The following is a 13996-nucleotide window of genomic DNA, read 5'->3' as shown; positions in this document are numbered from 1 at the left end:
GCAAATAAAATTTTAAATGTAGAACAATTTTTAAACCTCTTGAAACTAGTAAATAAAATTTTAAATGTAGAACAATTTTTAAACCTCTTGAAACTAGCAAATAAAATTTTAAATGTAGAACAATTTTTAAACCTCTTGAAACTAGCAAATAAAATTTTAAATGTAGAACAATTTTTAAACCTCTTGAAACTAGCAAATAAAATTTTAAATGTAGAACAATTTTTAAACCTCTTGAAACTAGCAAATAAAATTTTAAATGTAGAACAATTTTTAAACCTCTTGAAACTAGTAAATAAAATTTTAAATGTAGAACAATTTTATTTAAACTTTTGAACTCGAATACTAGTCTTATTTTAAAGTATTTATTTACAAAAACTGTTTTAAAGATAAAAATTAATACACGAAAAGATCAATTTAGTATTTACTATTTTACTTCAATATAATAATTTTTAATTTAAATATAAATTTAAATAAATCTATAATAATAAACATTATTAAAGATAAAATATTTTTAACTTTATATTACTTTAAATTTAATTTTGTATTTAAATCCTAAGAATAAGTACATTTTATACAAACTAAAGGTGATAATTAGTGCCTAATGACTATGCAATTGCAATGTAGAAATCCCTCATGGGATTACTTCAAAGTGATGTTTGCAAAGCAATATGCATACTTTGCATCATAAGAATACATGACGATGATTGCTTTGATTAAGATTTTTAACTGGAAAGCAGTTCCAAGCTGAACCAGTTCCAAGTCAAAACTCTGTATGACAATTAAGCACTACTCAAATAATATGCTCATAAATGAGAAGCTTTATTGAACTAGTGCAAAGTAAAGAGTTTTGAGCATATTATTTGAGTAGTGCAAATTATCTGTGTGACAATTTAGCACTACTCAAATAATATGCTCAGAAAGGAGAAGCTCTATTGACTTAGTGCAAAGTAGTAGCAGTAGAGCCATGACTTTACCACTACTACTTGTAGTAGTTAAGTTTCCTCTGTGGCTAGCCACAGAGAAAACTTAAGGGAGCTCACATATGCCTATTAACTCTATTGCCTCTATTAAAAGAACATCAAGACAGGTAAGCGAATAACTCTAACTAAATGTAATTATTATTAAATAATTAGTAATCAATAATACATATTTAATAAATTAGCACTAGTTACATAGTAGTTAATAGTTTTCAGTGGTAAATACAAAGGGGGTAAAGAGTAAAGAAGTAGTTACCCCTTTAGAAATAACAAATATTTGAAAGATATTTAAGTAGCATTTTTCTTTTATTTCAATTCTAATTGTTTAGACTTAGATAATGGATTACCTCCTCCTTCAAAGACAATAACCTGGATCCATCAATAGTACAATTTTATTGCTTGAATATGTTTCAGGCCTCTCAGCAAAAGATTTTGACTCAATGTCGTACCAGACTTATTGGTGAGATGTTATGTTTTAGATTTGTAGCCATACTTTTCCATGCAATGGAAAAGCTTCTTGTTTTTGCTTGGGACACAGCAACCATAATCAAAACTGTTGTTGATGAATGTTGTTGTTGTTGATGAAAAAAAGATTTTATTAGTTGTTTTCAAAAATACAAAGATAATGTTGCTTTGAAAATACAAGGATAATGTTGCTTTGAAAATACAAGGATAATGTTGCTTTGAAAATACAAGGATAATGTTGCTTTGAAAATACAAGGATAATGTTGCTTTGAAAATACAAAGATAATGTTGCTTTGAAAATACAAGGATAATGTTGCTTTGAAAATACAAGGATAATGTTGCTTTGAAAATACAAGGATAATGTTACTTTGAAAATACAAGGATAATGTTGCTTTGAAAATACAAGGATAATGTTGCTTTGAAAATACAAGGATAATGTTGCTTTGAAAATACAAGGATAATGTTACTTTGAAAATACAAGGATAATGTTGCTTTGAAAATACAAGGATAATGTTGCTTTGAAAATACAAGGATAATGTTGCTTTGAAAATACAAGGATAATGTTGCTTTGAAAATACAAGGATAATGTTGCTTTGAAAATACAAGGATAATGTTGCTTTGAAAATACAAGGATAATGTTGCTTTGAAAATACAAGGATAATGTTGCTTTGAAAATACAAGGATAATGTTGCTTTGAAAATACAAGGATAATGTTGCTTTGAAAATACAAGGATAATGTTGCTTTGAAAATACAAGGATAATGTTGCTTTGAAAATACAAGGATAATGTTGCTTTGAAAATACAAGGATAATGTTGCTTTGAAAATACAAGGATAATGTTACTTTGAAAATACAAGGATAATGTTGCTTTGAAAATACAAGGATAATGTTGCTTTGAAAATACAAGGATAATGTTGCTTTGAAAATACAAGGATAATGTTGCTTTGAAAATACAAAGATAATGTTACTTTGAAAATACAAAGATAATGTTGCTTTGAAAATACAAGGATAATGTTACTTTGAAAATACAAGGATAATGTTACTTTGAAAATACAAGGATAATGTTGCTTTGAAAATACAAGGATAATGTTGCTTTGAAAATACAAGGATAATGTTGCTTTGAAAATACAAGGATAATGTTGCTTTGAAAATACAAGGATAATGTTACTTTGAAAATACAAAGATAATGTTGCTTTGAAAATACAAGGATAATGTTGCTTTGAAAATACAAGGATAATGTTGCTTTGAAAATACAAGGATAAGGTTGCTTTGAAAATACAAGGATAATGTTGCTTTGAAAATACAAGGATAATGTTGCCTTGAAAATACAAGGATAATGTTGCTTTGAAAATACAAGGATAATGTTGCTTTGAAAATACAAGGATAATGTTGCTTTGAAAATACAAGGATAATGTTACTTTGAAAATACAAGGATAATGTTGCTTTGAAAATACAAGGATAATGTTACTTTGAAAATACAAGGATAATGTTGCTTTGAAAATACAAGGATAATGTTGCTTTGAAAATACAAGGATAATGTTGCTTTGAAAATACAAGGATAATGTTACTTTGAAAATACAAGGATAATGTTACTTTGAAAATACAAGGATAATGTTGCTTTGAAAATACAAGGATAATGTTGCTTTGAAAATACAAGGACAATGTTACTTTGAAAATACAAGGAAAATGTTACTTTGAAAATACAAGGATAATGTTGCTTTGAAAATACAAGGATAATGTTGCTTTGAAAATACAAGGATAATGTTACTTTGAAAATACAAAGATAATGTTGCTTTGAAAATACAAGGATAATGTTGCTTTGAAAATACAAGGATAATGTTGCTTTGAAAATACAAAGATAATGTTACTTTGAAAATACAAAGATAATGTTGCTTTGAAAATACAAGGATAATGTTGCTTTGAAAATACAAGGATAATGTTGCTTTGAAAATACAAGGATAATGTTGCTTTGAAAATACAAGGATAATGTTGCTTTGAAAATACAAAGATAATGTTGCTTTTAAAATACAAAGATAATGTTGCTTTGAAAATACAAAGATAATGTTACTTTGAAAATACAAGGATAATGTTGCTTTGAAAATACAAGGATAAGGTTGCTTTGAAAATACAAGGATAATGTTGCTTTGAAAATACAAGGATAATGTTGCTTTGAAAATACAAAGATAATGTTGCTTTGAAAATACAAGGATAATGTTGCTTTGAAAATACAAAGATAATGTTGCTTTGAAAATACAAGGATAATGTTGCTTTGAAAATACAAAGATAATGTTGCTTTGAAAATACAAAGATAATGTTGCTTTGAAAATACAAGGATAATGTTGCTTTGAAAATACAAGGATAATGTTGCTTTGAAAATACAAGGATAATGTTGCTTTGAAAATACAAGGATAATGTTGCTTTGAAAATACAAGGATAATGTTGCTTTGAAAATACAAGGATAATGTTGCTTTGAAAATACAAAGATAATGTTGCTTTGAAAATACAAGGATAATGTTGCTTTGAAAATACAAGGATAATGTTACTTTGAAAATACAAGGATAATGTTACTTTGAAAATACAAGGATAATGTTGCTTTGAAAATACAAGGATAATGTTACTTTGAAAATACAAGGATAATGTTACTTTGAAAATACAAGGATAATGTTGCTTTGAAAATACAAGGATAATGTTACTTTGAAAATACAAGGATAATGTTACTTTGAAAATACAAGGATAATGTTGCTTTGAAAATACAAGGATAATGTTGCTTTGAAAATACAAGGATAATGTTGCTTTGAAAATACAAAGATAATGTTGCTTTGAAAATACAAAGATAATGTTGCTTTGAAAATACAAAGATAATGTTGCTTTGAAAATACAAAGATAATGTTGCTTTGAAAATACAAGGATAATGTTGCTTTGAAAATACAAGGATAATGTTGCTTTGAAAATACAAGGATAATGTTGCTTTGAAAATACAAGGATAATGTTACTTTAAAATATAAGGATAATGTTGCTTTGAAAATACAAAGATAATGTTGCTTTGAAAATTACAATTATGCTTAATCCATGTTTTATTATTAAATTTAAAAAAAAAAATTGTTAAAGAAACAAATCATAATATGTTTAAAGAAATTCTCTATCAAGAAAGTGGTAGTACACTTTCATTTAGAGTTTCATTTAGAACAAGCAAAAGAAGTTGACTGCTGACTTAGACAGCAATGAATCAAGCAATGAAGTTGAATATGATTTAGTTGAATTAGATTAAATATTTAAAACTATAATTTAAATTTTCAATTATGATATAGTTTATCTTTCAGCTTAGATCAACTTCTAAATTGACTTTCTTAGTCAACTTCTACATTGGCCTTCTAATACTGCAAAGGAATGAATGTCCCTTTAAGCGGTAGGATGCATACAATTAAACTCGCTCTGATAAAGAAACTTTGTGTCACAAGTGGGATCTTGTATGGTTCTCAACAAAGGTTTTTTGCGCACCTCCTTAATCTGTTAAAAGTGAATGCCTATTCACCACATCTGGAAACATATTGGAAGCTAAAAAAAACAGGCTTTTGCCTGTTTCTTTCAGCTTTGAATGTTTCCTTCAAATATGTTTTTATTTTAGCACAGAGATTGCACTTTTAAATTATAATATACCTAACTTCATCAAACAATTGTTATTTAATTAGTAATAGGCTAATATTTTGTATTGATATTATTAACTTCACTCATTCATACTATATAATTTTACTAAACATAATCCATGCATTAGTAATTAGCAAAATGTTTTATATGTAAATTAAAGTTCAAAATTTAATTTCAAACTTAAAAGGTCAATGCCAAAATAATAAATTCAATGGATTTAAAGTTCAAATTAGAATATATAAATATAAGTTAGCATTTACATTTGTTCAGTGTCAAAGTGAGTCATACATTTAGAACTGCAAAATGTAGTCAAAATGCAGTTTACTTTACACCTTCTATTATTTACCTAATAAGTAATGAGTTACTAATTAGTAATTAATTTAAGTAGTAAACTAGTTACTAGTAACTTCAAACTACCCACAATAAATATTGATGTATGCAAATCCTGCATTGCTTCCTTTGTATGACTATAACTTCGTATTTTTTTAAATAAAAAATTATAAAAAATAATACACATAGTGATAATGAAATACATTGTGTATTAAAATAAATATAACTGCAGTATTACAATATATACTATATACTTACTGAGCCAGTATTAGGTCTGAAAAAAACCTTTTTTGAACATTTAAAAGATGTTCAGAAACTTCAAAAAATATTTAAAGAAATGTGTTTTTAGGAACAAATGCAACTGCGTATATTGTTTGTTAACAATTAGTGTTCGATAGTTCGATATGTATGATAGCAAACATTTTATAAATATAAAAATTTTGGCTTCCACAAAGTGGCTTCGGCAGAAGCTTCTGCTTTGGATTTAATCATTAGTAAAAATATCAGATTTAGAAGAAAGTATAATAGTCAGGGATGCTGAGTCACAAAAAAGACTCAAAGATTTAAAATTCTCGAAATGATAATTTCTTCCTGGTTTTTGGTATCCAGAAATTTTAAAAATGTATAGAGGCATTTAGACTGCATTTGGGAAAAAAATAAAATTATTAGGTTAGTGGAACAATCAAATTTTGAACCCAGAGTCTTTATGGCAGCAAGGATTCTAGGACTCCAGGACTCCAAGCTAAAAAAACAATAGGTTTCTGGACATCAAATCTCATGAATTTTTTTCTTATTGCAAATCATATATCACTTAACATTTTTAGAACTTCTTGACACCAGTGAAACAAAAAAAAATAGAGAAACTCCTTTTTTTTACCTTATCCCTGATAATAAAAGATAATTGAAAATAAAAAAATTTTAATTATAAAAAGATTGTATATAAGTTGATTGATTTTTTTTTAATTTCAAAGTTATTTTTATCTACTATTGTATATGGATACCATTATCAGCTTATATGATAGATATGAAAATCACACTATTAATATGTAATATTAACTATTTACTTCAGATATATTTTTGCTTATACTCTTTTCAGAAAATATATATTGATATTGATTGACAAATTCAAGCCCTGTACATTAACTTTCTATTTACATTAAATGTCCTTTAATTAAATACAAACACACCAACATGTTTTTCCATCCACTGGTGACCTTCAACCATTTGGTCAATTATATTAAAGTAATGTGTATTGGCTTCATCATTCATTACCCATCCACCAGTTACTATTTCTAACTGACCATTGTGAATCAGCCTAAAAAGATAATTTTCAAATTTTTATTAACCTTTTGATGTTTTTAAATCTTGTATCTGTGTACTGAATGAAATATTATACTATTTGAAATGTTATACTAATATAATAATTTATAATAATAATAACAATAATAACAATAATAACATTAATAATAATAGCAATAATAACAATAATAATAAAAATAACAATAGTAATTATAATAATGATGATGATAATGTGTGCATATATTAATACATATATGTACTCCATTTACTCTTGGAAAAGTTGTTTTTTAGCAGGAGAAGCTTGATCCCACCATAATGCAGCATAAGAGGTTTCAGCCCATATAAACTTCCTATTGACATTTTTGGCAAGTGCATCAACAACATTTGAAATTATCTTGACAGTTTGATCATGAAAGTATTCATCAACTGTTTTTAACCAGCCTAATAAATAAAGTAGCTTAAGTTAGTAATTTTATAAATTGTTTTATAACAAAAACTATATCTAGTTGACAAACCCCTCCTTATTATGCTTATTAAAATACTAAGGACTTTCTTTAAGGTAATTTTAACAAATAAATTTTAAAATTATTAGTAATAAAATGAAAAAAAAATTAATAACAAAAATAATAACTTAATTATTAAAGATTTAGGAATGTATAGCTTCATCATCCCATTTAATAAAATTAAGTCTCAAAGTCTCAAACTTTTTTGTGTAAAACTCTTAATGCAACTCTAAATGCAACAAGTACAAAAGCAACTCTAAATGCAACAAGTATAAATACAACTATAAATGCAACAACTATAAATGCAACTCTAAATGCAACAAGTTTAAATGCAACTCTAAATGCAATTAGTATAAATGCATCTCTAAATGTAACTAGTAAAACCTAGAAGATACTTTGACTTAACATTCAGCCATTAAATATCAGTGTCAGTTAACTATAATAAACCAGGGTAATTTGTTAATTTAATATAAATTAATAACTTGAAACATTTATTAAAATTGATAGTAAATTTATTTTAACTTTATTTTACAAATCATTATTATTTTTCTTATTTGCAATTAAGAAATAAATAAAATGGTTATGCTCATACCAGGATCATTATGTGAATGTGGCATGACAAATACCAACAATTTTTGTTTATCAAAAGCATCTTTTCTATATTCAACTTCCCAGCCTTGCTTCCATACTCCACCATTGATATTATCAAAAGGCACTTCATCATAAACATCTGCCATCTAAAAATAGTAAAAAAAAACTAATTTAATTCTTAGATTTTAAAAATTCTGTGTAAAACTTAAAAAAAAAATTATGAGCTTTAAAAAGCTCAAGTATTTCATTAATTTGCTTTTTCCTATTTTTTTTTTTGTTTTGTTAACTTTGGTCTTTCCAGTTTGAAAAACATTTATGTGTATAAGAAGGTATAGAGTATGTTACAATTTTTTTAATCTAAACTCTCTCAATGAATTGAACTATTTGACTAGTTTTTTTCAGAAACTAATTAAGAAATTAATCAATAATCTGCATAAACTAATCAGGTACCTGCATAACTTTTCATAAATGAAAAAAATCTCTTACACCCTTAAACTTAAGATATTATATTTTTAAAATAAGTTTTATGTGACAATACTTGCTACTGCATAAAATGATTAATTAGATGATGAGGTGCAGAGACAAGTTGTGTCTATTTCATAAAGTAACAAAAAAATGTAAATATATAGCATAACCTTATCACAATGAGTGTTTCATTTAGATTGAAATAGCTTCATTAGACTTTACTTGTGTTTTTCTGTTTATTAAGTTTTTTTAGTGCATATGCTTAATGCAGAATCATTTCTTTTTTGTCTTTAGAGCAGTAATTAAAAGTAATTTTTAAATTTCCTTGCTGTCTTTCTATTAATTTATGTGTGTTCCAATTTAAAATTTTTTGAACTGCTTCCATTTTATCTAAATGGTATTAACAGGGTTCCCACAGAAAAAAAAAATCGAAATTCCAGGACTTTCCAGGACCATTTTCCTACTTTTCCAGGATTTTTGCAAAAAAATTCCAGGACTTTTCCAGGCTATTTCCCTCGAAAAAAAAAAATTCCAGGACTTTCCAGGATTTAGCTATAAAAAATTCAGAAAATTTCCTTTGAAATAAACCATTTAAAAAGATAAAAAAACTTTATTACCACTTGAAACTAAAATTTTCATAAACAAATGTTTCTAATAAAACACCTAATAATAACCTAAAAACCTATTTTAAACTTTAAAATACACAAAACCTATTTTAAAGTATAAAATAGTGTAGCACAGTGGTAGTGGTAGAAACTAGGTATTTGTGGTTTAAACCCATCTTTGGGCATATTTTGCAACATCTGTTAGGAAACAGGCATGAACTTCTTATTAAATACATTTCCGCGGTGCTCTATTATAAGACCGTAATGACTTCTTAGGGCACTTAAAATAAAACCATATATAATATATATATTATAATACATATACTATATACGATAATAATAGTTTAATTAACTTTATAGTATAAGTTTTACTAATGCACATTGCAGTATTATAATAAAGTTTGTTGTCTTTACATTTTATTATGGTTACTGTCGCTGTAAAGAGAAAAATAAACACAAAACAATTTTAAAAAAGTACACTGATTTATAGGAAATTGGAGACGTATTGTCAAAGTCTCATGTCAAAGTCTCATTCTACAAAATATGAAAAAAAATTTCGAATGTAGGAAGATGGAAGGGATTAAGTCAAAATGTATGAGAATTAAAGAAGGAACATTCTCAAATTTAGATAATCTTGTTTTTAAATGGCTTTTAAATGCAAGGATTAGAAACGTGGCAGTATCAGTATTGCTGAAAAAATTAATTTAAATGGATTTCAAGCGTCTGATAGTTGGTTTGATTGTTGGAAAAACAGGTATAATGTTTCTTTCAAGATGGTATGTGCACAGCTGAAATGACCACGCCATGGAAGGAAACAACTCTTCCTACAATTTTATGCAGGTATAAACTTGTTGAAATATATAATGCAGATAAATTTGGATTGTCTTTTTGTATGAAACTTTTTTTTAGTTTTTAGGTGCCCCAAGAAGTCCTTACAGTCTTATCACAGAGTACAGCAAATGTGCATTTATTCGGAAGTTCACGCCTCCTTCCTAACCGATGTATGCAACCTTATAAGTCACTAAATCTTAAATCTGAGAGTGTATAGGGGGAAAGCACATTAAAATTCATCTTACAGGAATGGTCGCAGCAAGTGCAGTGGGTGATAAAATTCCTATGATTGTAATAGGAAAATCAAAATCACCTTGCTGCTTAAAAGGAATTGAACACTTACCTTGCAGATACATAAATCAAAATAAAAGCTGGATGGATAGCGTACTGTTTAAAGAGTGGATATGAGAAATGGATACAAAGTTTACAAAAGAAAACAAGAAAGAAGCATTCATAATAGATAACTGCCCAGCACACCTGACCGTTGATAAATTAAAATCTATTGAGCTCATTTTTTTTACCACCGAATACCACATCTAAACTTCAACAAATCAATCAGGGAGTTATACGCTCTTTGAAAGTTTATTACAAATCTTTGGCATTGCAAAGGCTAGTCATAGCTATTGATAAAAGAAAAGATCTTCCTGTTTATTTGATTTTAGATGCAATGAAAATGCTTGATCTTGCATGACAAAAGGTGAAAATCTTCAACATCGTTAATTGTTTTGCAAAAGCAGGAATTTCTGAAGATCAAGAGAAATCTATCCACTCGGATGAAGACGACAACCCCTTTAAAGAGGATCAAAAACAGATAGATTAACTTGATAATTTTTACCTTCCAGGTACAACAGCTGAATGTTATTTTTGCAGATGAAAACTTAATTAGCACAGAATCTTTACTTACAGATGAATAGTTGATAGAAGAAGTTAAAAATGCAGTGAATGAACATGATGCTAATGACAAGGAAGATAATGATGATAATAATGCAATCAATCCAGTTTGCCCACAAGTTAGTGATATTCGGGAGGCACTGCAAGTGTTGTATGACTATATGCCCTACAGTCTAACAAGTCTCAATTATATTCGATAGAGATGTTTCTTCAAAAGACAGAGTGACAGAACATTCTTTAATTTATAATGTATTATTTTTAACTTTGAGATCAAAACTTTTGGTAACTCAAATTGTTTTTACTTATCGGCCAAAGTTTGTGCAATAGAATGTCCCAATAACTTGAACATTCATTAACTTAAACTATTTTCTAGGTCCCTTAGAGGTTCGAGATATCGGGAGAGTAATGCCAGATGGAAAATACTGTCTAGTTCTTATTCAGCTTTTTTTCAATCAAATCTAACTCATCAATTTCCTTCCGCTTTGCTTTACACAACTTTTTTTGTTTATTTGACTCTTTTAAAAGCATTAAGTCACTTTTCTTTTCTGCGTCAATGGCAAGTTTGTCCGACTTGTTAGATAACAACTCAATTTGACTTTGAAGAAGTCATCATTTTGCCCAAACAGCTTTTAACTCATCATCAACAATCTTTCGCTTTAATGCCACATTGTCACTTTCTTTTTTTAACCTTTGCTTTCTCAAGTCTTCATGGTATGAGCTGCTTGCTTTTCTAGCATGTTGCTGCATTTCTTTGGTAATCTTGATGCTTTCAGGAGTTTCTCCTGAAGATGAAAGGTGGTCTTCAATGATACGTAAAGCAACAAGGGATTTCTCCTTCAAGTTTTGAAATAAAAGTTGCTTATTTATACAAAAGCCACGTTCTATTGATGACTGACCATGCGAGAGCACAAAGATCAATTTAAAAACCTTCCAAACTTCTTCATAAGCTGTATTTTTAAGGTCAAAATTTGAAATGCGCTTTTGTTGATGTCAACAATTTCAAATAATTTTTTGTTTTGTTCTTTTGCAAGCTCTGCAGACTTTGTTGACAGGCGAATGCAATTTACTAGTTTTTGTAAAAGAACAGATGTCAAAAAGATGTGCCAACAAAACTGCTTAAAACTCCCCAGCTTTACTTTTAAATGCAACTACTCTGTAATCGGTAGAAGCTAGATTGGCTTGGTCAAGTTTTAAACGAGAAGCATATCCGATATCAATGTCTGCTGGAGGTTTTCAAACATTTCTATTGTTAATAACAAGTTCAAGCAGCTGATAAAGTCCATCACATTTCTTTAAGACATCTTTGAGAATAAATTGGCTCAATAAGTCTTTGATAATATCACCAATAATAGCACTCATAAATGGTACCATGGGTTTATCTGTTTGAAAACCTTTTAGAAAGGCATTTAATTTCTCAGATACCATTTCAAAGAATTTCAATTTTGCTGGTAAAATTGGATCATGTATCATAGCTTTTAGTCTCTGTAAACTTTTATTATTGACATCAGGTAGCTTGCTTTTTTTTAGACTACAAATGTATGTTACAAATTTTTTGTAACCATCAAGAAGAGATTCAGTTTTTCGTGCAGTTTTCATTTTCGCGCCACCTGTGTCCACAAAATTGAAGTGGATATTCCAGTGTTTCAGCAATATTTTCATAAGTTTCTTGCCGTGTGGGTGAATCGAGTAAGAATTGCCACATCGATTTCAAAGCATCATTTATTTTCCAGCCACTTGCTTTTGCACCAGCTTTCAAGCTTCCGTGAATGGTGTGAAGACCATATGCTCCTATATCAATAAGAGGATTTAGTTCTTCCTCTTGCCTTTGTTCACTGAAATTTTTGAGAAATAACAAGTTGATATTGGGACCATCGGAAGACGCTTGTAAAATCTTTGCTTTGTCAATTTCGGATACACCACTGAGAAATGTATTTAAAACATCCTCAGCAGTGGAGCGTCCCATAAACTCTGAATTAAGATATCGAGATATTTCAGATTTTTTATTTCAAAACCTGACTAAAAGATCCATTTGTCCTTTTTGAAATATTTGATTAAGTGATTCGTCAAACGAAATAGTGTAAAATGGAGCAGTTGAAAATGTCAATAATAGCTCACTTCGAAAATATGGAGCAAGTCCATATGTAGCCACATACCCGGCCTTTGTTTGACCACATTGAAATGCCTTTGCAATATTACTATCAGGGAACATTTTTCTGAACGATTCTCCAGAACTTGATGAGGTATTCATTGAATAACTCGAATAAACAGTATTTAAAACCCAGCGTATCTCAGCTTCAAGTGTCAATGATCCTATAAACAATTGATCAATTGTTTTTGATTTGCTTGATTGTGATATAACTTCAGAACAAGTTTCTATAATAGGAGGTGGGGAAGTTGAAGGTGATAAATATGATTTGAAGGTTTTCTTTGTATATGCTTTTTGCTTCTCATATGCAATGTTAATGCAGCCTCTCCCATGTTAGAAACATTGATTTTAGTAAAGCAATAGATACAATTAGCCATTGTTTCATTTATCTTCCGAACCAAGGGTTTAAATTGATCATCATACAACCATTTTTTTTGAAATACACACCCATTCTTAGGCATTTTTTAAATCTATTACACCAAAAGAAAAAACATTTTGAAAAAATCTAAACATAATTTTAAAAACTGACTGCAATTTAAACTACGCTATAAACATTTAACTAATTTAAAAATATGAAAAATTCTCAATCAATCATATAATTCTTATCATGTCAAGCATTTTTACAGATATGTTAAGTAGAAGCAACCAACTGCGTACTATACTTTACATTTTGAAATATTTATCTTCATCAAAATATGTTTACATTGGTGAGAGGGAAAATATACTTGATTATGATATTATTCATAAATCAGAACTATAAAATTAATTCTCTTGAAAATTTAATTTAAAATTTTAACTATGGAACCCATGTTACTTAAAAATATGATTAAAAATTTTGAAGTTTAAGTCCTTGAATTTAAAAAATTCCAAGACTTTTCCAGGATTTAAGAGAAAAAATGAAAAATTCCAGGACTTTCCAGGACACTAGTCAAATTCCAGGACTTTCCAGGACTGTGGGAACCCTGATTAAACACATTTTAAGAGTAAACCAATGTGATTGCATTTATTAGTTGTTTTGGCAAAAAAAATTATTGCTTTGTTGCAACTTTTGTTTTAACCTTGAAGCGGCCGCGCTACTGTAAAATTTACGTCAAAGTTATAAATTGTCTAATAAAATGTCTATATACATGCAATTGTAAGAATAACTCATATCTGTTCCAAGAACAATGTTTATAGGGTAAGTAGGAGAGTAAGTAGGGGGGGGGGGGCATGATTTGCTTTTTATGATTCGGTATTTAGTCTGCAGCGT

The 13996-nt window shown here is 28.3% G+C and overlaps 3 protein-coding genes across 4 annotated transcripts in view; all 3 read right to left on the bottom strand.

The window, feature by feature from the left end:
* LOC100207349 (presequence protease, mitochondrial) overlaps positions 1 to 13996 on the bottom strand; it is a 177184-nt gene that overhangs the window by 135973 nt on the left and 27215 nt on the right. The window lies entirely within an intron of this gene.
* Positions 1 to 13996, bottom strand: part of LOC101240882 (uncharacterized) — an 85048-nt gene that overhangs the window by 43856 nt on the left and 27196 nt on the right. The window lies entirely within an intron of this gene.
* The window catches only part of LOC100198326 (alpha-mannosidase 2), a 55384-nt gene that overhangs the window by 27164 nt on the left and 14224 nt on the right, over positions 1 to 13996 (bottom strand). For both annotated transcript variants that reach the window (XM_065792816.1, XM_065792817.1), the window contains exons 5-7: positions 7811 to 7955; positions 6985 to 7156; positions 6604 to 6731 (exon numbers count right to left, since the gene is read on the bottom strand). In XM_065792816.1, the coding sequence (XP_065648888.1) occupies positions 6604 to 6731; positions 6985 to 7156; positions 7811 to 7955 (445 nt within the window). The remainder of the gene's footprint in view (positions 1 to 6603; positions 6732 to 6984; positions 7157 to 7810; positions 7956 to 13996) is intronic.

The sequence above is a fragment of the Hydra vulgaris genome, chromosome 03 (assembly GCF_038396675.1).
Source record: "Hydra vulgaris chromosome 03, alternate assembly HydraT2T_AEP".
NCBI classification, from domain to species: Eukaryota; Metazoa; Cnidaria; class Hydrozoa; order Anthoathecata; family Hydridae; genus Hydra; species Hydra vulgaris.
Note: the sequence above shows the minus strand (reverse complement) of the source record. Positions and strands in the feature narration are given on the sequence as shown.